This window comes from Chrysemys picta, chromosome 1, assembly GCF_011386835.1.
Source record: "Chrysemys picta bellii isolate R12L10 chromosome 1, ASM1138683v2, whole genome shotgun sequence".
Lineage (NCBI taxonomy): Eukaryota > Metazoa > Chordata > Testudines > Emydidae > Chrysemys > Chrysemys picta.
This window is the reverse complement of record NC_088791.1, coordinates 29,503,487-29,530,928: the sequence shown is the minus strand read 5'-3', so window position 1 is coordinate 29,530,928 and position 27,442 is coordinate 29,503,487. Positions and strand designations below refer to the sequence as shown.

Here is a 27,442-nt window from a genome sequence, read left to right as displayed (position 1 = left end):
CTTGAAGAAGAGCTCTGTGTAAGCTCAAAATCTTACCTCTCACCAAGAGAAGTTGGTCCAATAAAAGATATCACCTTACCCACTTGATCTTAGGAACATATACTGTACATAGTGCATGTTGAACAAATCTTTTTAAATTTTGTGCCCCAAGTCTGCAAGGTACCTAAACACATGTATAACTTGAAGCAGAGAAGTGAAGTGCTATTTTGAAGTGAAGGGGACAAAACAAGCACATGCTTAATTTCAAGCACTGATTCAAGGTCCGATCTGAGACCTGAGTTACCAAAACAATTTCATTCTGTACTTATAGTATCACTTAACATTAAATAGACATATCTTCCACTTGAAAATTAATGGAGGTTTATAATATTAATTATATTATTGTATTAATATATTAATTTTCTTCCACTTGGCTAGGAAAATCTGGAACTCTAAATTCAATGCCAGTTTAAGGGATTTCAGGCCTTCAGAGCAGCAAATGGGACACCTGACTCTAAAGAGGGGCAGTTGTGTGAAGCCTTTCTCTTCTGTGATTTAGGGGCCCACATAATTAAAACCAAACATAAAAACTGAATCTTCACTTTAGATAAATACTAGCTGGCCTTCTCAGTTGAGCTTTTCTCAATTAAAGGAACAATTCTATATAATTCTGTTTAATACCCTTTGAGCCTGTTCCTGTGGCCCTTCTACTCACATGAGTAAGGGTAGCAGCATTGGGAGTGATCTTTGAAAGCACTTGGGTACTGCATATATAATTTATTTTCTCATAAGACACTTTGCTTACAGCATCACAATTCTGTGTATGGTAATGCGTTGCCATATATATAAAAGCTATTTTCAAGTCATGAATGTTTCCTGAGTTGAAAATAATGTTAATATAAAAATATAATATGATCAGTTCAGAAATGTCCAGTAATGTTACACTGCATGAGATCTTCCAATGCACTGTGATTTTGACTAATAAATATAAGCGTGGGGAAACCTATCACTATCACAAAGTACCCACAACTCTAAAATATAAAATGCAATATTCACATGATTAAAATACTTTAAAAGCTATTACACCCCGTAGTGGTCATTAACGTAGTCCAGAACCGCTGAGGTGCTTGATAAAACATTAAAAACCCTTTTTTCCTGTTTTGAAGTTATCCGTTCCATCATGTACATTAAATGATGATGAAAGCACGTAAAAGGAGTCCCATGTTCAAGAGCAATGTCAACCCAGTCCTGGATGCACTTCAGAGGTGTCTCTTCATATCCTGCAAACATGGCTGGATTGGCTAAGAGCCCCCTAGCAACCATTACACCTTCAAATGGAAAATTTGAGAAGTGTTAATATGCAATTTAACTTTTATCTTTTTTATGTTTACCTGAGTTTTGTATAGCACCCATCACCACAGTATCTAATACTTGTGAAGAGCTAACTAGAGAGCAGTAGAAGCTGGAAAGCCAATATGGCAATTGCACCCTGGGAAACTCTGTTTAACAGTCCAAATCCAAGATTACCTGTGATATTTAGAGGTCCAGCCTACCCAGCTTAATAGCACTTCATGATAGAGGATTTGAAAGAAAACACAGCATATACAGAATGGGAACTTTTCTTTCTCAGTTCTTTCCCAGTTCCTCCAGTAATATTTTGTTTTTATTAGCTAAACATAGGATGATCCTGTTTTTTTTAGCAAAATTTACTACTGATTGACCCATAGCGAGGAAACAAATTCATCCCTTGTGTAACTCAAATGACTTAAAGAACACTTGCACTAGCTGGTGAGGCCTCGGCTGAAATAGTGCGTCCAGTTCTGGGCACCACACTTTAGGAAAGCTGTGGACAAACTGAATAATTGAGAGAACAACAAAAATGATACAAGGTTTAGTAAACCTGGCCTATGAGGAAAGGAGAAAAAAACTGGGCACGTTTAGTCTTGAGAAATGCAGACTGAGGGGGGAACCTGGAAGACGGCAAATTTGTTAAGGGCTGTTATAAAGAGGACAGGGATCAATTGTTTTCTGTATCCACAGAAGAAGTAGTAATGGGCTTAATCTGCAGTAATGGAGATTTAGGTAAAACTTTCTAACTATAAAGGCAGTTAAGCACAGGAATAAGCTTCAAAGGGAGGTTGTAGAATCCCCATCATTGGAGGTTTATAAGAATAGGTGGGACAAACACCAATCAGGGATGGTCTATGTTTACTTGGTCCTGCCTCGGGGCTAGCGGCTGGACTTGATGACTTCTTGAGGTCCCTTCTAGCCCTACATTTCTATGACACAGACAGACTGACTGGGGAGTACAAGGAAACAATAAAGCTGAAACTAACTGTCCTGAATTTTGTCAAGTATCTGGCTGGACAGTACTCCTCCTTCCTCCCTTCACTTGCCACAGTCACAGATCCATCTCCCACATGCAAGAGCCAAAATGGCTGCCACTGAGGCACCCCTTGTAGCAGTGGTGGGCAACCTGCGGCCCATCAGGGTAACCTGCTGGCAGGCCATGAGACAGTTTGTTTACATTGACTGGCTGCCTGCAGCTCCCAGTGGCCACGGTTCGCCGTTCCTGGCCAATGGGAGCTGCGGGAAGCGGCGCAGGCTGGCCACCGCTTCGCACAGCTCCCACTGGCTGGGAACGGCGAACCGCGGCCACTGGGAGCTGCGTGCAGCCATGCCTGCAGATGGTCAATGTAAACAAACTGTCTTGCAGCTCGCCAGCAGATTAACCTGATGGGCTGCAGGTTGCCCACCACTGCCTTGTAGGAACAGAAGGAACTGTTATATGTCAAAAAGAACTCTCGAATAATGTCATTAATCATTCATATTAGGATGATGAGTGTCTGAGGGTTCTCTGTGTGTAGGGGTGGGATACAGTATTTAAATAAAGGGCTTTTTCAATTTGCCTTGGAGGTACTTATTCATAGTTATGCATAGTAGTACTCTAAAGCTTTGTAAGGATAAGGCCTTTTCCGGTAGCCATATTGTAAAGCCTTTGTCTGCAGCCATATTAGGAGAGCAGCAGCCATTAGCTAAGAAGCAGGAAGTCACATCCTCACATTCCATCTAAATTATATGAAAACAATGTAATATTTGGCTAAGGAGATCCTGTCCTAATAGCACCCACTATCACCAGATAAAGAAACAGATCTTAGGATGGTTAAAAAAACCCACCTTAGTTTGATGGCATTCTGTCTGGCAAGAAACCACTTATCGATAGTTGTGGTTGTGAAATCCTCATTTCTTTATTGTTTTGTCTTTATGGTCCCCACTTCTCTATTGTTTATCTGTAGGATCTCTGTCTGGTTCTTTGATTGTTTGTCTGTTGCATAATTAATTTTGCTAGGTGTAAATTAATTAAGGTGGCAGAGTATGATTGGTTAAATAACTGTTTAACAATGTTAGGATTGATTAGTAATATTTTAGTAAAATAATTAGTTAAGGTACAGCTAAGCAGGACTCAAGTTTTACTATATAAACTGTGGTCCAAAAGGAAGTTTTTTGGGAACCAACTCCAGGACACAGCCCCAAGATCACAGCTGACAGACCTCAACATCTGCCAATGACACCGTGCAGAAACTGGAGTCCCCCAGATGACCTGAGCTTGACTGGCCATCAAGAAAAGTTCCTCTCTCTTAATGGGAGTGGTAAGCACTGTATGTGTAGCATGTGCATTCTGTTTTGGTGATTGTTAATAAATAGAGGTTAAGTAGGCTATTACTGTATAATGCGCTTTTGCTGGTAAAAGACCCTGTAAACCCGCAAAAAATTAAGCCCTGAGTCAACAGGAAATGGGTGTTTGCTCTGAGTCCACAGGGAATGGGTGTTTACCTGGAGGAGGAGGAGGAAAGCCTGGAGACATAGAGCCTGGAGCCCAAGGAGGAGTAAAGTTAGATGCCTTTTGCCTAGAGCCCTAGGAACTGGGAAAGGGTGGTGGGCCTAAATTAACTGGGTTACACCTGAGCCTTAGGAACAGGGTAAGGGTGAGTGCCCTAGAGTGTAAGGTTACGCCTGAGCCCTAGGAATGGGACAAGGGTGGGTGCCCAAATTAAGAGGGTTACATCTTGAGCCCACAGAAGGGTAAAGGTGGGTGCCCCTAATGTCTGAGAGTAACAGAGAATTTTGTGCTGGTAACAGCTTTTAAGTGTGTCTGCTCATAAATCCTTAAGCTGTCAGAACCAACTAACTTCGTATCTCAGTTCTCTCCTTGAAGAGTGCAAAACACTCAAATATAAGTTCAACTTACAGACAAATGTATATTTTAAAAAGTCCATTTCCTAGCAAATTTACTGAAATAATACCCAAAGTATGCTGAGTTCTTACCATCTGTCCCCGTCATATGATGAATATTCTCGGCATCTTTTAAAGTTTTAACATCTCCATTAGCTACAATAGGTATAGACAGATTTTGTTTAATTATTTTAATTGCATCATAGTGTACTGGCTGATGTCGTTCTTCTACATTTCTCCCATGAACTGTAATCCAGGAAACTCCAGTTGCTTCAGCTTTTCGACAGAGATCTACAGTTCTCTTTAGATCATCATGGATTCTAAAATTCCAAGGAATGTAATAATTATCCTCACCATCAAACAGTTATCTGAACTGCATGAAATCCCACCATAAGGCAGAATAAACAAAAATTGTACTAATGAAAAAAGAACATTATTGTTGGAAGATGAACTGATCTTTTATCATATAACACATTATTTTAATAAATTAATATCCCTTGATTTAGTATTATCCTGTTTAATCTTGTCACTAAAATTGAAAGGGTGTCCAAACTTTATAACAATTGCCAGAAACCCATAAGCCTTTTAAAAATATATAATTTTGCATAATTCTGTACCAATAATGAAATAACTCACATTTATATAGCACCTTTCTTTCTGAAAAATCTCAATCAACTTTAGATCTTTATTACATAAACTTTGCTGATATACAAAACCTACACAGGAGTCATTGCCTCCACCACTGAAATGCAACATGGCAACACATCACAATATTTTAGAAGTCAATGAAGTGAAGGATATCTTTTTCCAACTGAAACTGGAGTGGGAATTTAGGTAGGCAGAATGACTCAAGTTGAAATTTGATAAGGAATGTAATCAAATCTTTAAGCAATCATGATTTGTCAGGATCTATTTTAATGCCTCATCTAAAAGACAGCTTCTCCAGCTGGACAATGCCATTAATACCATACTAGATCTAGTTCTAAACTGATAGGAGGAAGAATATCACTAACTTACCAACATCATTTCTTGTCTCCCCTATGTTCCTTTGAGACTTCACTTCACTTATGCCCGTCACCCCAGTTGGGGTATGGGCCGCCAACCACAGATCTCCAGAGTCCTTTATCCTGGGCCATTTGCTCTAGCTGGTTCCAGGTATAGCCCATTTTTATGCTATCAGCCTGAAGGTCACGTCGCCAGGTGTTTCTTGGACGGCCTCTTTTCCGCTTGCCTTGGGGGTTCCACCGCAATGCCTGTCTAGTGATGTTGGTTGGCTGCTTGCGTAGTGTGTGTCCTATCCAACCCCACCTTCTCCTTCTAATTTCTTCCTCTGCTGGAAGTTGATGGGTCCTCTCCAAGAGGTAGATGTTGCTGATGGTGTCTGGCCAGCGGATCTGGAGAATCCTTCTAAGGCAACTATTTATGAAGGTCTGGATCTTCCTGGTGGTTGTTTTAATTATCCTCCAGGTTTCAGCTCCATATAATAAGACTGATTTCACGTTGGAATTGAACAGTCTAATCTTTGTTGCCAAAGACAGCTCTCTAGAGCTCCAGATGTTCTTTGAGCTGTAAGAAAGCTGCTCTTGCCTTACCAATCCTTGCTTTGATGTCTGCGTCCGTGCCACCCTGTTGGTCGATGATACTGCCTAGATAGGTGAAGGACTGCACTTCTTCCAGAGGGCTTCCATTCAGTGTGACTGGGTCGTTACTGATGGAGTTAATCTTGAGGATCTTGATCTTGTCCTTGTGGATGTTGAGGCCAACCTGTGATGACATGGCTGCCACTACGTTGGTCTTCTCTTGCATCTGCTGTTTGCTATGCGAAAGGAGTGCAAGGTCATCGGCAAAAACCAGGTCATCAAGCTGGGTCCACAACGTCCACTGGATTCCGTTCCTACGCTCATAAGTGGATGTCTTCATAATCCAATCAATGACAAGGAGAAAGAGAAATGGTGACAACAAGCATCCTTGTCTGACTCCGGTTCGCACCTGGAAGCGGTTTGTAAGCTGCCCTCCATGGATCACTCTACAGTGTATGCCATCATATAAGTTCTTAATCAGGTTGACCACCTTTGCTGGGATGCCATAGTGCCGAAGGAGCTTCCAGAGAGTCTCTCGATCCACGCTATCGAATGCTTTCTCATAGTCAACAAAGTTGATGTACAATGAGGAGTTCCACCCCATAGACTGCTTGACTATGATGCGGAGCGTTGCTATCTGGTCGGTGCATGATCTATTTTGCTGGAAACCTGCTTGCTCATCTCGTAGCTGTGGGTCGACGGCATCCTTCATTCTCTCTAAGAGGACTCAGTTGAAGACCTTCCCTGGCACCGACAGAAGTGTGATTCCTCTGTAGTTGGTACAATTGCTGAGGTCTCCTTTCTTGGGGATTTTAATAAGATATCCCTCTTTCCAGTCTGCTGGAATCACTTCTTCTTCCCATATCTTCTCAAAGAGGGGGTACAGTATTTCCACTGAAACATCCAGATCTACTTTCAGGGCCTCTGCTGGAATATCGTCAGGTCCAGCCGCCTTCCTATTCTTCATCATAGTGATGGCTTTTCTGATCTCATCTCTGGTTGGTCTATCACAATTGATTGGAAGGTCTTCATTGGCTGGGTCAATGTCTGGTGGATTTAATGGTGCTGGTCTATTCAGGAGTTCCTCAAAGTGCTCCGCCCATCTATTCATCTGTTGTTCTATTTCTGTTATAGACTTTCCCTGCTTGTCTTTGACGGGACGCTCTGGTTTGCTGAACTTTCCAGACAGTCGCTTGGTGATGTCATACAGCTGTTTCATATTACCGTTGTATGCTGCCTGCTCCGCTTCTGCTGCCAGTCCATCCACATAATCTCTCTTATCCTTCCTAATATTCCTCTTCACTACTCTATGGGCTTCAGCATACTCTTTTTGCGCTTTAGCCTTTGCTGCTCTAGTCCTGCTGTTATTAACTACTGCCTTCTTCTTCTTTCTATCTTCTATCTTAGTCAAGGTCTCTGCTGTGATCCACTCTTTCTGCTGATATTTCTTAATTCCAAGCACTTCCTGGCATGCTGACCTAAGTGTCTCTCTCACTTTCTGCCATCTGATGGATACACTGTCTTCCTCAGACCGATCCTGTAGTACTGAAAACTTATTCTTCAGCGTCAGTCCAAAATCTTCCTTGATCTTATGATCCTTCAAAAGGCTAACGTTGAACTTCACTCTTCTATCTGACGCGTCTATCCAGTTCTTCTTCAGCTTCAGCTTCAATCTGGCCACCACTAAGTGATGGTCGGACGCTACGTCTGCTCCTCTTCTAACTCTAACGTCCTGCAAAGATCTTCTGAACTTCTTGCTAATACAGACATGATCGATCTGGTTTTCTATCGTGCCTGCTGGTGATACCCAGGTATTCTTGTGGATCCGCTTGTGAGGAAAGATGCTACCTCCTATGACCAAGTTGTTAAGTGCACACAGATCCACAAATCTCTCTCCATTCTCACTCATCTCTCCCAGGGCGTGGGTTCCCATGACTTGTTCATATCCTGTGTTGGATCCAGGTCCAATTTTGGCATTAAAATCTCCCATAAGGATGGTAATGTCTTTGTCTGGGAGAATCTCTAATATTTTCTGAAGTCTATTGTAAAAATAGTCTTTGTCCCCCTCTTCACTGTCATTGGTTGGAGCATAGCACTGTACAACATTCATATTAATCCTCTTCATTTTAGTTCTGAAGGATGCTGTGATGATCCTGGAACCATGTGCCTCCCAACCAATCAGTGCTCTCTGTGCCTGCTTGGACAACATGAAGCCTACTCCCTGTGTGTGGGGTGCGTCACTCTCTTCATGTCTGGAATACAACAACAGCTCTCCTGTCAACAGTCGTCTTTGTCCAGCTTGCGTCCATCTTGTCTCGCTAATGCCTAGTAGGGTCAAGTTGTTGCTCCTCATCTCTGCTGCGACCTGTGCCATCTTTCTTGACTCGTACATGGTCCTCACGTTCCATGTACTGATGGTAATCCTCCTGGTTGCAAGAAGGGTAATCGGCTTAGTGGCTTCCTCACGACTTTCACCACCCAGCGTCATGCGTCTTCGAGTCGAAGACCCTTCTTTTTCCAGGCTAAAAGTCTCTGTTATCTCTGTTGTTGGCGTTTCTATAGCAGGTTGATTTTTTACGGGGTGGAATTGCTAGCCCCACGCCCAACCCTCCTCCTTTATCCTGACTTGGGACAGGCAGATGGCCCCAAAGGACCTCTCTGGTGGAGTTTTCCTTTGAGAGCTCCCATCCAAGTGGTAACTTGACCCAAGCTTCCTTAGGTTGGTTCAAAGCACTAGGTGATATGGTTGAATAAACAATACAAAACTATTCAACTAGCTTGTGATCATTTTACTTCTCCTGAATTCTGAGTTTTTAAAAAATGCATGCCTTTTATGTTGTTTTGGATATCAGTGTGTTCTTGCAAACCAAAGCACACTTGACGATGTGTAGCACCAGAGAAACACTGATTGCAATTTTGTAGGATTACATGTCCCCAGATGTGTTTTGGATGAGAAAGAAAACAGATCCTGACCAGCTGGGGTTGTTAAAGATCTCAGGGTTGACCTACTAAAAAGCTGAGTGCGAGTCTCCACAGACCATGCTTACAGCACTTTTTCTATAAAGGTAATATTAACCCAACACATTTCCTGTTTTGCTTGATTAAATAATAAACATGCTTCATTGTTCTGAGACATAGTAGTGGTCTAAACTTACCTTATCTTAATAGATACTGAAAATCTGGGGTTCTCTACTTGATTTCTTACGTGTCTCACCATATCTTGAACCAGCTCTGGTTTATTTATTAAACAAGCACCATAACCTTCCGCCATTGCCCATCTTTAAGTTAAAGAGAACAACGTTTGTATTGTATATTTGCAATAAAAGATCAGTTTCAACATAATGCACTATTTCAGTTTCCTTCTCAACACATTTGGTGAATTATTTTGTCGACAAGGAGGAAGGCAGAGATAGTACTGGCTATGAGTGAAAGATATTCTTATGGTTAAGGCTCAGGTCTTGGGAGACGTAGCTTCAATTCCTGGTTCTGCCCCAGGATTTCCTATGTGACTTTGGACAAGTTACTTAGTCTCTCTCCAATTCCGTTTCTAATCAGCTAAATTATAACATTTTTACCCATCCCCTTGCCCCCAAAAGGGCATCATAAGGAAAAATAAATTAACATTTCTGAGGCACTCAGATACAATGTGATGTGGGCCAATAAACAGTTAGATTTCTCTCAGGTTTCATCTTCTATATAGAGTCATGGGCTGTTTTCAAAGAGAAATTACTTTTATGAGGATAAAGAATGTACTGTTGGAAAAAGGCCCTTATTTGTATGTAAATAATGTCCCTCTTAGTCTAACTGTGAAAACCATACCTATGAGAATGGCAGATGTACTGTTTTCTCTAACCTAATTGCAGCTATTTATTAGTATTTAAATAATTTGTCCTTATAGGCACATTTTTAAATTAAAAACAAAAACCAAAACAAACAAATAAAACTCCCTAAACCAAAAACAGAACACAGATTTTCTTATGGTTTTGAAATTGAAAGCTTGGTCTCTTGGGTGGACTGTGCAGAGAAAATAGAACCATACAGCTTTGATCACATAAAACCTCTCAATTTGATATTTCAAAACAGCTGGGTTGGAAGATAGAAATGTATTAGTTTCTCTCTGTGTGTAAAATTATTAGGAGATAATTGTTATTTCAAACCATGAGAATCTAATTAGACCACTTGAGTAATTAAATACTTGCACTTAATTACAAGTTACCTTTGGTTGTGCTTCCCTACATTTTATAGTTGATGTTTTCACTTTGTAAAATGTGTTTTGACTAAAACACCGCCAATACCACTTAATAGGCCTAACTTGAACCAAATATTTTAACGTTTTCAATTGTGCATGAATATTTTCAGTCTGAACTGGATCATGACATACAAGAACAAAATCTGGAAGATTTTAAGTGAGGAGCAGATCACTGATCTCATTGACAAACATTTATCACCTAATCAAAGATGCAAATAGTTCTTCTAAGCATTCACGGAACATTAAACAATTACATGACTTAATACAGAAGGAAGAGTTATTTCAAAGGATATTCTTTACTAGTAGAAGTCTCTCAGGCACCAGGACTTACACCAACATTTTGAGAATAGCCACAAAGTTTCCCTCAATATACTTACCAAGTCACTTGCAATGAAGCTCTCATTCCCTGTCTGGAAAGTCAGTGTGCAGCATTTTTGATGTCATTGTTAATGAATCTTCAACAATTGTCCACCAAAGGTTGCTAATTCCCTATTAAGTCAACTCTCAACATAGACACAAAGAATGGCACATTGGTAATATGCCTGGACTCTACTGTCTCACTGATGCAGCACGTGTCCTAAGACTGCTCTCTGAATGCTTTTTCGGGAAGACAAATCAGAATTTCTACATTTAAGGACTACCATTAATCTATCACTATTTCCTTTGGATTTGGAAAACTAGGAAGTGATTTTTTCATTTTCATACTGATTGAAACAATTAGGAACATTCTTTCAACTTCTTAAAGTTTTACCTCTGAGGACAGCCACAATTTAGGTCTATTCCATCTGCAAAAGGACAGACGATACGGGCAGCATCAGATAAAACCTGTGCTTCATTAGCAGCAAACTGAACAATCAGTGGGCGATCACCTAGTCAAAGAGAGAGCTCTTTAGAATATACCATAACAAGAACAATGCATACTACATACGAAACTTACCCTTACTAATTCTTCAAGTAAGTCAACATAATCAGGTCTTTAACATAATCAGTATAACAATAGAAGATTTAAAAAAAATGGTAAACAAGAATTCTAAATTTATAAATGTTTTGTTATTCCTGGATAAAGTCCATCCCTTGTATATCTTCCTTTCCTGCATAACTGAAAATAAATTTCTAATAGCAATAGTATTTTCAATGTGTGTTGCCACAAGAAAATATTTTTTAGCAGAAACATTTATTTCTAAATTAGAATCCCACTCTTTTTACAGAATAAAAATAGTCTCCAATGACAGAAAGAGAGACAAGTATTTTTTTTAAAAGATCTATGCAGACTTCATTTCTTATATTGCCTTAAACTTGGATGTTCTGACACACAAAATATAAGGAAACATTAGGAAGTGTTCAGAATAGGGTTCTTATAATGGTGACATTTTAATAACCAATTAAGAAGTAAAGACATTCAGGGTTCATTTTTAAATATATTTTTAAAGTAAGAAAATCAGAAGGTTATAGTTCAAAACCTAAAATGTCAGCAAGTCTAGAAATAATAAAGGTTCTAGCACCAACCTTAATTACATTCCTTTATCCATATCTGATTTTTTTAAACACATGCCACAAAAGCACCACAAGACCAAAGAAAACTCTAAATATGGGATTATAAACTGCAAACCTAATCCTCTAATTAATGGCTGGAGACCAAACTCTCCACTGCCTTCATGGTACAAGCCACAGACCATATCTCACAGACGGATACTCCTGGAGGAATATTGCACTACTGCATGTGCATAATTAATGAGCCATGCATAGTTTTAATTTTTTTGCACAGAAAAGAACTTCTGCTGAAATGTTGCTGCAGTTCCACCTTTTGCCCACCGAGGACGCTGTGATGCAAGAACAGCAGCAGCTCCCAGCAGCAAATAACTTCTGCAGTTCTGCCTTTTGCCCACCAGATGGCGCTGTGGCGATAGAACACAGCAGCAGCTCCTGGCCAGCGAGGGAAGAGAAAGAACCTGCAGATTTTTTTGCAGCGGGCCAGGTCAGGAGACAGGGACTATGGGTGACAGACAGCATGGGTTGCTGGGGAGGGGGGCATCACACAGGGGCTCATAAGGGCTAGTGGAGGAGAAGAGACTAGGGCAGGGGCTGAATGTCCAGCCCCCTGCCTTCACTAGCAGGACCAAGTACTGATTTTGCCCCGATCCCTAAGTGGCCCCCCTCAAGGATTGAACCTGGGTTTAGTAGGCCAATGCTCAAACCACTGAGCTATCCCTCCCTGTATAATTGTCAATTACTTCAATGGAACTGTAATAAAAATTTACACCAGCTGAGTTCTGCTCCTTAATTTTACAAAGGCATCAGAGGACATCTGAAACCTCCAAAAAAGTTGGCAGGTTCAGATAACCAGAAGAATTAGTCACGTAAAGCTAAGCGCTGAAGGTCCCAAAGAATTTTTAAAACCACAAAAAAATTAAGCCTTGAATATAAGGTCCTGTGGAACTTCTAAGCCTTGAACTACAAAAATCTTTGCTATTGTACTTATAAGCCCAGAAATACTAAGGGCAGGTCTACACTACTACAGGGATTGACGCTCTGAGATTGATCCACCGGCGGTCAATTTAGCAGGACTAGTAAAGATCCGCCAAATCGACTGCAGATCGCTCTCCAGTCGATCCCTGTACTCTACCCCCGACGAGAAGAGTAAGGTAAGTCGACCGAAGGTAAGTCGACTCCAGCTACATTATTCACGTAGCTGGAGTTGCATAGCGTAGGTCGATTTACCGTGGTAGTGTAGACATAGTGTCAGGTCTGATGCTCTTTATGTCTGCAAAGCTTAGTACCTCAGCAGCAGTGGTGCTAAAGGCTGGTCTACACTGGACACTTACATCAGCATAGCTACTTCTCTAGGGGTGTCAAAAATCCATACCCTGAGAGATGTAGCTATTCTGATCTGTTGACAGTGCCAGGTCTACAGAAGAATTCTTCTGTCTATCTAGCTACCGCCTCTCAAGGCGCGGGATTACCTACGCTGATGGAAGAACCCCTCCTATCAGCATAGGTAGTGTCTACACTGATGTGCTACAGTGGTGCAGTTGCAGTGCTGCAGCTGTGAAGCTGTAGCGTTTCAAGTATTGACAAGTCCTGTGAACCCTGGAGGAATATAATCAACCTCCAGTTAACAACCGGAAAACAGAAGGTCAACTAGATTAACAGAATTTAAGGCCAGAAGGGACTGTCATGATCCTCTAGTCTGATCTCCTGCATATTGCAGGCCATAGCACCTCACCCCTCTACTCATGTACTAGACCCCTAACCTTTGGTTGAGTTACTAAAGTGCTCAAATCATGATTTCAAGACTTCAAGTTACGGAGAATCTACTAAGATCAATTATTGCATAAAATCCTCTGAAAAAGCAAGAACATATAAAATAAATACCTTTGCTTGTTGTGAATTCACTGTCTCTAGCTTTCACAGATCTGACAAAATCAGCAGCAATTATCATTGGTGTATAACACAAATCACAGTTGTATTTCCTGACCAAAGTTCTGAAAGCCAACCTGTAAGTATATGGACATTTGAATTGAAACAAACAAACAAACCCAAAACATACATTGGTTTCCTAAATAAACTATTTTAAAATTAAATTATCTAAGTGCTTTTAGCCATACAGCACCTAATACAGTGGGGTGTCTAGGTATTACCACAGTATAAACAAATAAACATGCATGTTTTGAAGCATGTTTTCCAAACTGTTAAAAAAAGTAACCAGACTTATTTTTATACTTAACATATATTTACATGGAGAATCCATTGAAAGTGTATAGTTAAACATGATGTGTTACTTACTTTGAATATCGGACCATAGGGGCACATATTTTTACAAAGTGCCCAGAATGAAACAAATCTACTGGATCCTTTCGTTGACATTGTGTGGTTTCTATGGCGTCACTAATCATTTATGATTTTCAATACTATTTAAAATCTGGAAAAAGAAAACAATTTTTAAAACAGAAATCTTACTACTTATTCCCAGTTCTCATAACATACAGCAATGGATAACTGTTCAAAGTTAGTTAACAAAAAGGTTAATAGAATTTACACTAACTTCACAAGGAGGATGGGGGTGGTTAGGTTGGGAAGGCGTGGGAAAAGGTGGTTCCACTGCCAAGGTCTGGGGCTATGTCCTGGTGAGAAGTTAGTGTCCTGCTGTCCTCAGTTTATGGATTACATTATTTCTGTTTTAAGTATATCCTTAGTATGTGTCTTATATTTAACATTCTGCAACAGAAAGCAATACACCTACAAATATATTTTTGTTACATTTGTGCAACGCATGACTAACACAGAAATGGGTACTTGACTCTCAGCTAACTGAATCTCCTAGAAATACAATAGAAAATATGCTCAGATACTTGGAAAAATTAGTTTATGCCACAGAGCTTGAGAAAGGAAGAGATATAACTTAGAGAATTTTTTCACTTCAAGGTCCCACAAACAAAGACAAGGTTTTCATCTCCAGGCCAAAAGACAAAAAACATCAAGACACTTGATCACAGCCTTGGATAGACCATGAGACTACCTACACTTGACCAGAGCTCTACTATACAGAGGATTTACCAATTTTAGCTCTAATTGCTGTCGTGAAAAATCCAATGCCCATGAATACGACAGAAGTATACAAGACATCGTCAGTGACAGAAGGAAAAGACAGGGAATGGGGGTAGAGACAGGAACAACGGGAAGAAGACAGTGGGGAGGGAAAAGGTAGAGCAATAAGAGGGCGCAGGGAACGATGCTGAGACAGGTATGCCAGGGTGCTCCTCTCCCCAGCGCCCAATACTGCTCCCCACTGTCCTGCCCCCCCCCCCTTGTGCCCGCCCTCGCTCCCGCCCCCACCCCTCGTAGCATCAATCTCCACTTCACCCGCGGCGGGAGGCAGGCGGAACATGCCAGGCCAGCACGACCTTTCCCCTCTGACCCTTCACCCCCCTCAGCACCACCCCTGCCAACAGACACCGCGGAGGCGCGGAATTCTGGCGTGGCCACTAGCCGGTCGCTTTTGGATGACGTACGGGTCTCCGGGAGCTGCCAGCATGGAAGAGGCCGCGGCGGGAAGCGGCGGTGGTACCCCTGCCCTGGGACTGGCTCTCGGGGAGCTGCTGGGGGACGGTGAGGAGGGGCTGGCGCGGGGTCCGTGGGGGGAGCAGGCGGTGCGGGGTAATAGTGAAGTTGGGGGCGGCGGGACACGAGTGGGGGGTGCTGGAGCGGGGGGACCTGGGCAGCGGAGGGTCTGAGGTGAAGTGAGGGCACCGGGCAGTCGGGCTCTGCTGGGGGCACACAGGGCTTTGGGCAGCAGAGGGGCCCTGCAGGGGACTGGCACCAGGCTAGTGGTGCGGGCTGTGTTGGGTTTGCCAGCCGGACTAGGGACCGAAGGCTGCGAGGCGGAAGAGCTGGAGGCTGCGGAGGAGTTTGCTCTGGTGGCAGGGGATCCCTGTCGCACCTGTCTCTGCTTGCGTGGCTGTCTTGCTGCTCCTGCAGGTCCCCATGCACCAAGCTCACTGTCTGTCCTGCTGGCTGGAAAGAGGGGGTAACTGCTCTTGCTGGGAGTTTTTCTAGTCCCTGTGCTTCAGGTTTATTGTGGCATTAAATGGAGTTGTTAGGAATTGTGTTGTTGCTAGTGGCCCTTACACACAAGAGATCCTTCTGTATATATTGTGGGGGGGGGGGGGTAGAAGGGGGCTCCTTCTGACTCAATGTCCTGTTAGTCTCTGTATGCAAGGCTTGCTAGCTCAGGAATTCCAGGTTCCTCGCCTGTCCTCTGATTACATCTTCCTCTCTCTAAGAAGGGAGAACTCTGTATTTAAATTGTGCTGATGTTAGTGTCATCTTGTTATGTGGATTGATTGCATGTTGGAATTGCAGTCTCCTCTTTAAAAAGCAAAATCCTATTATGAGAGTTGTCTGTATGCCTCCACTTCAATTTTTATCATCATGGCTAGAATAAACTAAAAGAGTTAGGAGATGTAATAAATCATTGTAATCATTGTTTAGTTCTGACGTGGATCACAAATGAAATTCTTTTGGTGGTTTTAATTTAGTTCCATATAAATTAATCCGTTTACAAGATTGCGATATGATTTGATGGAGTCAGTTGCAGTTGTCAGTTTTCTATTTGAGATTCTCAGTAGTTTTACTCTGGATAAAACTTCATCTTATTTAGCTTACAAAATTCTGAAGAGGAAATGGGTAGTATAGTTTTAGTGTAATGCATTCCTGAAAAGGTGGCTTTATCCAGTTTTGGATTTAGGCAACAGGACGTGGGCAATAAAAATGATGTGATCAAGCATGACTCCTTTAAATTCGATATTTTTGCTAATGGTTGCTCCTTAAATCAATGTCCAGTTATATTATAGAAACCAGACCACACCTGCTAATAGCATGGGGTGTAGGTCTAGTGTACCTGCAGTTCTTTACATCCTTAAATACGTATGTAACTTTTGTGGTATGAAAAATAAACAGCTTAAAATATATTTTTCAGAATGTTACGCTGATTTTTTAAGAGAAGACTTTGATGTAAAGACTTATACTTCTCAATCTATTCATCAAGCTGTGATAGCTGAACAGTTAGCAAAACTTGCTCAAGGAATCAGTCAACTGGATAAAGAGCTTCACTTACAAGTAAGTGCCAGGTATGTCATTTGTTTCAGGGCAATCGTGTACAAATATAGTTTAAAACAGGGGTCTCAAACTCAAATGACCATGAGGGCCACATGAGGACTAGTGCATTGACCCGAGGGCCGTATCACCGACACCCACCCCTTGCTGCCCCTGGCCCCGCCCCCACTCCACCCCTTCCATGAGGCCCCGCCCCTGCCCCACCTCTTCCCTGCCCCCATTCCAACCCCTTCCCCGAAGTCCTCACCCCAACTCTGCCCCCTCTCTGCCCCCAGGCGGTGCAGGAGGGGTGCGGGGTGTGATGGGGGCTCAGGGCAGGGAATTGAGGTGCAGGAGGTGTGTAGGGTATGGCGGGGGCTCAGGGCAGGGAATTGGGGTGTGGGGTGCAGGAGGGGTGAGGGGTGCAGCAGGGAGTTGGGGTGGGGGAGGGTGTGGAATGTGGCAGGGGCTCCAGACAGGGTGTTAGGGTGCAGGAGGGGTGCGGGGTGTGATGGGGGCTCAGGGCAGGGAGTTGAGGTGCAGGAGGTGTGCAGCAGGGGGCTCAGGGCAGGGAATTGGGGTGTGGGGTGCAGGAGGGGTGAGAGGTGCAGCAGGGAGTTGGGGTGGGGGAGGGTGTGGAATGTGGCAGGGGCTCCAGACAGGGTGTTAGGGTGCAGGAGGGGTTTGGGGTGTGATGGGGGCTCAGGGCAGGGAGTTGAGGTGCAGGAGGTGTGCAGCAGGGGGCTCAGGGCAGGGAATTGGGGTGTGGGGTGTGGCAGGGGGTTGGGGTGCAGGGTGCGGCAGGGGGCTCAGGGCAGGGAATTGGGGTGTGGAGTGCAGCAGGGAGTTGGGGTGGGGGAGGGTGTGGGATGTGGCAGGGGCTCCAGACAGGGTGTTAGGGTGCAGGAGGGGAGCGGGGTGTGATGGGGGCTAAGGGCAGGGAATTGGGGTGTGGGGTGCAGGAGAGGTGAGAGGTGCAGCAGGGGGTTGGGGTGCAGGGTGTGGTAGGGGGCTCAGGACAGGGAGTTGGGGTGTGGGATGTGGCAGGGGGCTCCGGACAGGGGGTTGGGGTGCGGGCTCCGGCGTGGCGCTGCTTACCTAGAGCGACTCCAGGGTGGCAGCACCTCACTGAAGAGAGAGGCTCAGGACTAGGGCGGAAGGGCAGCCTGCCCTGGCCCTAGTGAAGAGGGACACTAGGACCTGCCGGAAGCCGGCAGCCTGCAGAGCAGAGCGGATTCAAGGTGTGCTGCAGGCTCCTGAGTCACCATGTGCTGCAGGCTCCAGACTCGGGGCAGTGAGGAGGCAGCAAGTGGGTGCCGGGAGACACTCCGGGGAGGGTGTGTGTGGGTGGCAAGTGCCCCGAACATTGGGGAGCAGCGCACGGGGAGCTTAACAGGCACAGAAAATAACTCGGGGGGGGGGGCACGGGTGAGGGGAGTTTGGTGGCCACAGGAAGTAACGGATGGGGGCATGGGGAGCTCCACGGGCTGCAGGGAAGAGCTCTGTGGGCCGCATGCTGCGTGTTTGAGACCCCTGGTTTAAAAGTTCAGTATTTCAGTCTTGCATGCTCCTAAAGTTTCCCCACATTCTCAGTAACTAGTGACTAAGGGTATGCCTACACAGCCCACAGCAGCGAGCCTCCCAGCCCAGGTCCATAGACTTGGGCTTGCACTAGTGCTCTAAAAATAGCTGTGTACGCAGCATTTGAAATTGCCTCCCTAGTCCTCAGAGTCTGAGGTGCAATTTCAAAGCAGTGTCTACAGCTGTTTTTAGAGCGCTAGCATGAGCCTGAGTCTGTTAACCTGGGCTAGGAGGCTCATTTCCACGGGCTACCTAGTCATACTTAGTGTGTGTCTTTCAAGAAAGTTAACCACAGTGCTTGTTCGAAGCACTACCTCCTCTCTTCTGCTTTCTGACATTTTCATTGGGAACCAGTTTTTAAAAAGTTACCTGTTATAAACATAAGACAAATCTAAATTTACATTATTGAGTGATCAGGTAACTGATACAGTGATTATTTGCTACTTTCAGATAGATTCTGAGCTTCTTGAAGTGGGGATCATGTGTAAAATAACTACACAGAGAGACTGTGTACTAATGGATGATATGAAATATTCAATAATTGTTGCGGTTAGCAAACAATGTAATAAATAGAAAGCTAAAATTATAAATGTAAGGGGTGTAGTTCTTTGTTTGCATAACCAGTGCCATTCCCAACACTAGTGCATCTATGTCTAGGGCCCTACTAAATTCATGGTCTGTTTTGGTCAGTTTCGCAGTCAGAGGATTTTTAAAATAGTCAATTTCACGGTTTCAGATGTTTACATCTGAAATTTCACAGTGTTATAACTGTTGGGGTCCCTACCCAAAAAGAGGTTGTGGGGAATCGCAGGATTTGCCCCTCTTACTTCTGCACTGCTGCTGCTGGTGGGGGCGCTGCCTTCAGAGCAGGGTAGCACCCTTGGCTGGATGTCACCAGTCCTGCCCCTCCCCTACAATTGCCAGATATCGAGGGGGAGGAGAGATCAGGTTATACAGTTTGTGATGCATTTTTTACGGCCATGAATTTGGCAGGGCCCTATGTATATCTATCAGGTGTAGAATACACCTGTAAATCTGGGATTTTCCTCATAGGAATCGCATTTTCATACTATTAGTGTTTGTTAGCAGAAGTAATAGAACAGCAATGCACTTTTCTCAGAGCTTCATGAAAGATCTCCCTCCTTGTGTGGAACATCCTTTGACACCAATAAAAGAACATTCATGTAAGGAGAGCAGAGTTTCAGATCTACTGTGCATATCTAAGAGGATGATTGTCCTAAATGTAGAATTAACTGGAAATACTTTACAGGGTGTGGTGACACTGTGGGCTAGTTAGAAGCTTCTCTCTTCTAGAGACTTGTGTAAATGTTTTGTTCATGTCCCAACTGTATAAGAAATTTGAATTTTTCTCAATTTATCCCTTGTAAATGTTTTTCCACATGTCATATTTTGACACAACTGGCATTCTGGGTTTAGAAAAATCCAGGATTTAATTAAATATGTGAAGAAGGCAAGGACTAAGTTTAATCACTGGATGGTGGGTAAATTTAAACATCATCTGCTGTAATCTGCCTGGCTAGGCCAGATGCTGAACATTAATTCAGAAAAAAATAAGTGAATAAATAAAAAGTTTATATTAATAAAATGTCTGTGTCCTTAAAACATAAACTATATCAGTTTGGTGCTGACTGTGAAGAGTCTCATCTGATTTAAAATTTATTATGGACACAAATGAGTTTACAAGGTAGAGGGGTTTGTCTGTAAAGCAGGTGGGAAAAATAGAGAGGTTTCTTATCACTCATGGATTCTTCCTACCCTAAGAATTACTTTTCTCTTCTAAGCCCACTCATGGATATATGCTTAAAGAAAATCTGAGTTTGTATTTTTGGAATTAGCCTTGCAAATAATGATTATTGGTCTCATTTTTCAGGTAGTTGCAAGACATGAGGACTTATTGGCACAGGCAACTGGGATTGGATCTCTGGAAGGTATAAATTCATTTTATGCTGGTTAATTTTTAGTATAATGGAGACACTGTTAATAGCTTCATAGTTAAGGTGGCATCAGACTGTTGAGTAGTAATGTTACTCGACAGAGGTCTTACTTTATTAACGCATGGCAGTTTTCTTTAATGTCAGCAGATGGAGCTGTAAGGAGAGTATTTTGTTAATACGTTTTTAATGTAATTACACTATAGAAAGATTTGTTAATGGAAGGAATGTTCTAAGCAACTTAAATAATGCAATCAAGTTTCTGTAAGTATCTTGAAAACTCACATTGTTCTAAAAATTCCATACAGTAGCCTCCAGTCTATCAACTAACACACCATACAGCGACATGTTCCACCATTCACAAAGTTAGTATTCATGACAACATGTTTCTAATGTCATTTAATCTACAAATAAAACTCAAAGTAGTTATTTTGTGGTCTTAATTGCATCACTTCCTTTTTGTAGTAAGAAGCTGCCAAATTAAATACAGAATTTTACTCCACTGATTGGAGTCTGGTATAATACCAATTGCTGACCTAAAAGTCCTAATTTGGGAACTATCATGTCTGCATGAAAAACTGGTCATTATGTGGTTTTTCAAAATAGATATAAGGTTTCAGACTCTCACTTACTTTAAGATTACATTTTGGGTCCCATTAGCCCAGGGGTTCTCAAACTGGGGTCAGGATATTACATGGGGGTCACGAGCTGTCAGCCTCCACCCCAAACCCTGCTTTACCTTCAGTATTTATAATGGTGTTAAATATATAAAAAGATGTATTTAATTTAGAAGGGGGGGTTGCATTCAGAGGTTTCCTATATAAAAGGGGTCAGCAACACAAAAGTTGGAGAACCACTGCATTAGCCCTTACAGTCTTGCTAATTTCTTCCTAACAGTCTTGCTTGGTGGCATTTGCAGATTTTATGAGCATACTCTCCACTCCCTTAACCAAGACATGTAATGCAAATATTGAATGGTACTGATCGCTGTAGGACCCCACTAGATATGACCTCCCAGTTTGACAGCAAACCATTGATAGCTACTTTCTCAGTACAGGCTTTCAACCAGTTCAGCAATTATAGACTTGGTTAAAGTTGATGAATGTGCTAACCGGATGTCAGGGGATGTGTGTCCCCCATTTTCCTCTTCTGGTTTTCTAATTTTCAGCAAAATCAAAAGGGCTCTGGCCTCTGATGCCTAGAACGTTCCTTGAAATTTTGGAATTAAACTGATGTGGTGTTCAAAAGTTATTGTGTTATAGCCAGCCAGACAAGCAGAGAAATGTCTGTGCCAAAAAAGAAGAAAAATGAGTTGTCAGACTTATGTATCAAAATTGCTAAACACTTCTCCTGAGCTCAGCAGTGTCAACCCTTAAAATGCTAGTGTTTTCTAAATTGCCAGGCAAATGAATGCTTAGGAAGATGGTTTGTACTCCACATTCAAATGATTGAAGTAGGCAAGTGTTGATAGTCTGATTAATGGACTGATAAACATCCCCCAGTCACATTCCTCACCTAGTAGCAGTTTGTCCCCAGTTGAACTTAAATGCCCTAAAACCACGCTTGGTTTTGAAGGTGCTCTACTCTTATTGGGAAGTCTTAACAATAGAACTTGCTTGGAGACTTCGCTCTACGATGGCAAAGTTCTTTAAACATTAATTCAGCCTTGAACCACCCCTATTCAGTGTATATATAGTAAGTTACCCACATTTTGAAACTCATGAAAATAAAGTACGAAGAGGTTAAATGGCTTGTTCGAGTCATACATTGTGTCTGTTTCAAAACTGGCATCAGAGTTTGGGTTGCCCAACTACAGTCCTGTGCTCTAACCCCTGGTTCATGCTGCCTTCTTTTGAATTCAATGTCTATCTTACAAACTATAACCAATAATTGCAATTGCATCCTTCTTTATAGTACTATATGCTGCTCTCTTTGACTCTGTTGCTGGAATTGTGTTCATAAAGATGGTTCTAATTTATTCCCCCTCCCCACCCGCTCATTTAGTGAGAAACTGTGCATTAGTTCTTGCATGTCAGTATTCCCAAAGCTGCACATCCTCCTGCTCCCTGGGCACTGAATTCGTACCCACTTGGGTGTCTAACCTGAGTGGTCATGTGTGTAGGCGTGCCTTAGGTATAGATTCATAGGATGTAGATATTAAGACCCCAAAATGGGGCCAGATACTTGGGTAATGGGAGTGGAGAGCAAATTCTGATTTTTACATTTTTTTTTAAAGGTACAAACCTTAAATTCCCAAAGTTAAGGTTTTACTTTTTTTAACATTTTACCACCTCCTCCTCCCCGCCAATGAAATAAAAATTTTATCAGTCAACCCACCTGAAATTTAAGTTTTCTCCTTCATCTACATAGAGACCTTTTTTTAAAAAAAGCTGGGGCTTTTTGGTCTTTGTCAGGGTTGGGATTATACAGCATATTTGAGGGATGTTAGCAAAGTACTTTAATTTTAAACAGTTAAAAAAATCTTTGTCAGTCTGGAAAGTGGCTTGGCCTAGGGACTTCAAATTTGTTTAATTTTAATTGGCCTTAATGAGAACTGTTGCTTGTGGTTATTCTTAATTACTCAGTCTAGATTTCATTATAGAATTAAAATCTTTAACAATATAATCTCTCTCCATGAATTGCAATAGCTGCTTTGGATCACATGAAGAAAGCCTAGCCTGAAAGATACCCTGGGGATATCCTAATAAGCTCTGGTATAGGTGAAAGGCACTGCATAGAGACACTATAGACTAGTGGACTCAGCAGAGGGCAAAAAGCCAGAAGCTTCTAAATTCTATTCTCAGCGCTTCTACCCTGTATAGCCTTAATAATTAAGGCTTGTGGTTTTTGTCCACTGATTTTGCAGAGCGGTGCAAAAATTAGTTATGCCTAATGGTCTCCCTGTAAGATAGGAAAGTAACTCATTGTCCACAAAAGTTGAATGATTTGTCCAAGGCATTACAGCAAGTCTGTATCAGAGTAGAATCTTGACTGTCATTCCCTATACTCTAGTCTGGATCACATTACATCCCATGGAAATTCATTTAGGCAAGACTGTGAACCTCTCCATGTCTCTGTTTTAAATTTTTGTTTGTTTTTCCCTACACTTTTCTTCGTATCCTACCTCTGCTACCTTCCAGAGCACATGGATGGTAAAACCTATGAAACAATGTGCAGCTTGACAAGTGATATGGTTCGATGGGGTGGACTGGATTGAGCTAGTGGGGGGAGAGAAATTTTAGCCATGCAAAAACTGAAAGGCTTAATGTGGCCACCTCACAGCTTCCAAGCAAATACACTAACATTACACTGAGGTATTTTTTCCCCTATAGCCACAAAACAGTAAATTCCTGAATAAAAACATGTAAGGTGGAGTTAGGGTTGCAAATACCTTTTTTAAGAAGAAAACTTTAATAGACTAACGTTTAAAAGGTGAGAGAGCCAGGAATTCAAAGGTGGCTCATAGATTTAGGTGGCACCCTATGTGCAAGCATGATGGGGTTGTAATTTTTTTCCCCCTAAGTGTGGTTTTCAGTGTCTGAGCATAAGGCATGTGCAGGTAGCACCTGTCCATTATAGTGAAAAGGTAGAGTTGGAAGGTGTGTTATGGGCATATTGGGGTATCATTCTAAGAGGGGAGAGTTAAGATTACATGAACATTTCTCTTAATTCTGTATTTCCTGGTTCAAAAGCGTGAGTTTTGCTGAACTCTGAAGGGGCACAGGCTATCACTGCTAAACTCTGCATTAACTAAATCTTTTGCAATTTAATTTCCTCCCTTTTTATTTATTTTTTTAAGCAGAAAGAGAAATGCTTGTTGGTAGGAATTAATGGTCCTTTAGGCAGTTATTGTTCTCACCTAGACTTACAGCTAATGTGCTACTGAGGCTAGGTAATAATCGGAAGACCTAGCTTTTATATAGTGCTTTGCATCAATAGATTTAAAAGAACTTTACATCATTATCCCAATTTTACAGATGGGAAAACTGAGGCACAGAGGGGTGATGTGACTTGCCCAGGGTCACCCAGCAGACTGGTAGCAGAGCTAGGAATAGTCCTAGTCAGTGGTCTTTCCACTAGGAGACCAGAGTTAAAAAATAAAAATATGTGGAGATATACCTATCTCATAGCGCTGGACGGGACCTTGAAAGGTTATCAAGTCCAGTCCCCTGCCTTCATTAGCAGGACCAAGTACTGTCCCTGACAGTTTGTTTGTTTGTTTTTGTTTGTTTTTTTGCCCCAGATCCCTCAGTGGCCCCCTCAAGGATTGAACTCACAACCCTGGGTTTAGCAGGCCAATGCTCAAACCACTGAGCAGTGTGATTCCCTAAGTGTGCCTTCCCCTTCCTTCTACATTTTGTTACAGTAGAATGCGGTAATTGTTGTCCTTTGAAATGTTTTCATTGTGTAGTTGCTAACGTGTCCGGTGAGAGAGATCTCATCCATGGTTTGTCCTAAAATCTTGACAGTTTTATTACATGGTTGTTAAAGTAACTCTAACCACATGAGAGAGACACATACACCAGTCTTCTTTCTCCACCTCCTGCCCCACCACTTTTTTGCAACATGTAGCCCCACCGCCACCATTCCCAGGCCCCTCTCCCCTTCTCATCCTGTTAAGCCATTAGATGGCACTGTAGAAGCCATTAACATGTAAGCAGATGCTCCTTGCTGTCTCCTGCCCTATTCTCCTGCATACACACATCGCAGACAGCAGCTTAGTGGAAGGTCACATGTTACCTTGGTTATATAGCCTGAGATGCAAACTTAACACCATCAATTTGGGCTTGAATAGGGACTGGGAGTGGCTGGCTCACTACAAAAGCAATTTTCCCTCTCTTGGTATTGACACCTCCTCATCAATTATTGGGAGTGGACTACATCCACCCTGACTAAATTGGCCTTCAACATTGGTTCTCCACTTGTAAGGAAACTCCCTTCTCTGCATGTGCCAATATAGATTTATGCCTGTATCTGTAATTTTCACTCCATGCATCTGAAGAAGTGCGTTTTTTACCCACGGAAGCTTTTGCCCAAATAAATCTGTTAGTCTTTAAGGTGCCACTGGACTCCTCCTTGTTTTTGTGGATACAGACTAATACGGCTACCCCTCTGATACTAAGAGAATGTATGGCTATCCGATCTGATGATGTCGTGGCATTAGGTATGTTCTCAATGTGGCTGTATAGTCCGATCCATGAGGAGCAAAATTGTGAACAGTTGTCAACACAGGAATGTGCAGGCTCCCAGTAAGGAGCTGGCATGTGGCTTGTTCCTTTTTTGATCATTTTTTCACCTCTGCCTTCCTCAAAGTGTTTACAACCTTTATTGGCAGTTGCTCTCTGTTCAGATCTGTCTGTGGCTGTCTAAAGTTATCAATATTTATGTTGCATGAGGTGAGATTCTGCTTATGGGTGTTTTTGAAGTGTTTTCGTTGACCATACCTGCATTTTCTGAGTGTCAGCTTGCATAAAAAACTTTTTTCAGGAGTCTATCATTGTCCATTCTGATTACATGTCTCAAAGTGATTGTTTCAGGTCATGTCAACGGCTCCATTTCTGTCAGTGGATGCTGCCATCTCCCTCCCCAGTGCTGGAGAGTATCAAGCAAACCTGTTCCCTGCTCGTCACCCCAGTTTCAGCAGTGTGTTGTTGGTGTATGCTCTGAGTATGCCTGTTCCAAGTTTCCCACCAAGTGCCATCTCCCTCCCCAGACCCTGGCTCACATGGGGTGGCAGGGATGGAGGATCACGCTTCTGTAGATGAGCAGTGGGTCTCCCAGAATTTGGCATCCTTGATCAGGGAGCAGGGCTCAGACATGTCTAGGTGGCAGGGAACCTCAGCTCACATGGAGGGGGTAGGGAGAAGGGTTAGACTCCCCAAGGTAGAGAAGCCCCCTCCAGAACCTGGCTCACATGAGGGGGGCATGGAAATGTGGTGTCACACCCCTGTAGATGGACTGGGGCCCTCCAAATAGTGATGCACGCACGCACACACATGGGAGGGGACTGTTGGACAGACACGTGCCGTGGCCCTATTCTCCATGTGATCCTTGCCCTCTCCCTGCAACCTCTCCTCCTATTCCCATCTACTCTTCCACCCCTTATTACCCTCCTTCCCAGCAAGCATTTGCTTTTGTCGTTTATTTTCTAAAACTACAACAACCAATTGTTTCAGTGCCTTCTGAATACAGTATTTTGCTATGCTCAGATTAAGTTTCCCCAAAATAAAAATCCCCCCTTTTTAGGGGCAGATTGGAGCATTATGCCTGTTATTTAACTTCTACCCTGGATTTGAACTTTTAGTGCTTGAACTTGATGACTGTCATGTACTCTCAGAGCCTCCCATCTTCTATGATATAGAGGTAGTTTTCCAAATAGTTAGCCTCTCTGCACATGCTCAGTGTCATCTATTAGGCATGTAAATCTTAGTGTGCCTAACTGGAGAATATCAGTGTGGATGGCTACTGAGTAACAAAATGGTGGGAAATGCCAATGATCTTGAAGAGCCTGGTTACTTTAGAATAACTCCATCCAGGTACTGACCTTTAGGGTGACCAGATGTCCTGATTTTATAGGGACAGTCCCGATTCTTGGGCCTTTTTCTTATATAGGCTCCTATTGTCCCCCACCCCGTCCCGATTTTTCACACTTGCTGTTTGGTCACTCTACTGACCTTGAAGGAAAACACTGGTGTACTCTAAATTGAGCAAGAGCTGAGATAGCAAAGACTGGTGATATGACCAAGAGGAAGCTGAGGAATGACCCCAAATGTAAGTGTAGAGAATCTAGGTAAATACTTGAACACAGCCTGATGAAGTGCCCCCTGTTAACATCACGTACTCCTGAACAGCTATTCAAGATAAGTGACAACACCAGGTCTTGGCTGTGTCTTTGGAGCAACAAGTGATGATGATGAAGAACTAAAGAAGAAACTCTTTTTCAATACTATTTAGTTTGATTTCCTCCAAAAGGGTGGTGAGTGCCATGCACTCTGTTGGGGTAACCCTTGAGCATTTCAGACCCTGGTATGATGATCTGAGCCCTGGTTTGATCTCTATCTGTGAGGGGGGGGGGAAAAGTCAGAATGTGCAACATTTCAGAAAAGCTGTTTTTGATGGGGTCTGCATCTTGGGGATCCCAAATTTGGATTACTGACCGTATCTTTTGCCCCTTTAAGGCACACCACATTTCAAGGCAATCCGATTAACCATATGGATTTTAAACCACTTAGAACAGTCGAGCTTTAAACAGAAAGCTGATCTTAACTATAGCAGAA

General features: G+C 42.7%; 2 protein-coding genes across 9 annotated transcripts in view; one reads left to right on the top strand and one right to left on the bottom strand.

The window, feature by feature from the left end:
- Positions 1–741: 741 nt before the first annotated feature.
- On the bottom strand, positions 742–15,041 carry DUS4L (dihydrouridine synthase 4 like). 8 transcript variants are annotated; one of them, XM_024110210.3, is made up of 8 exons: positions 14,902–15,015; positions 14,084–14,256; positions 13,825–13,960; positions 13,414–13,535; positions 10,793–10,910; positions 8,948–9,070; positions 4,306–4,532; positions 742–1,307 (listed from the first exon to the last, which is right to left on the bottom strand). In XM_024110210.3, the coding sequence occupies exons 3-8, from the start codon at positions 13,932–13,934 to the stop codon at positions 1,060–1,062; spliced, it is 948 nt and encodes a 315-aa protein (XP_023965978.2). In that variant the 5' UTR covers positions 13,935–13,960; positions 14,084–14,256; positions 14,902–15,015; the 3' UTR covers positions 742–1,059. The 8 variants fall into 8 exon arrangements, 5 of the variants coding, with proteins under 5 accessions (XP_023965978.2, XP_065417020.1, XP_023965977.2 ...); XR_010591406.1 differs by lacking the exon at positions 14,084–14,256 and adding an exon at positions 3,157–3,324 and having other exon boundaries at positions 1,169–1,307; positions 14,902–15,041; XR_010591398.1 differs by lacking the exon at positions 14,084–14,256 and adding an exon at positions 3,157–3,304 and having other exon boundaries at positions 1,169–1,307; positions 14,902–15,041.
- The window catches only part of COG5 (component of oligomeric golgi complex 5), a 302,348-nt gene continuing 289,792 nt past the window's right edge, over positions 14,887–27,442 (top strand). The window contains exons 1-3 of the mRNA XM_005292354.4: positions 14,887–15,147; positions 16,517–16,656; positions 20,105–20,162. Of these exons, the coding sequence (XP_005292411.2) occupies positions 14,925–15,147; positions 16,517–16,656; positions 20,105–20,162 (421 nt within the window). The 5' untranslated portion in view covers positions 14,887–14,924. The remainder of the gene's footprint in view (positions 15,148–16,516; positions 16,657–20,104; positions 20,163–27,442) is intronic.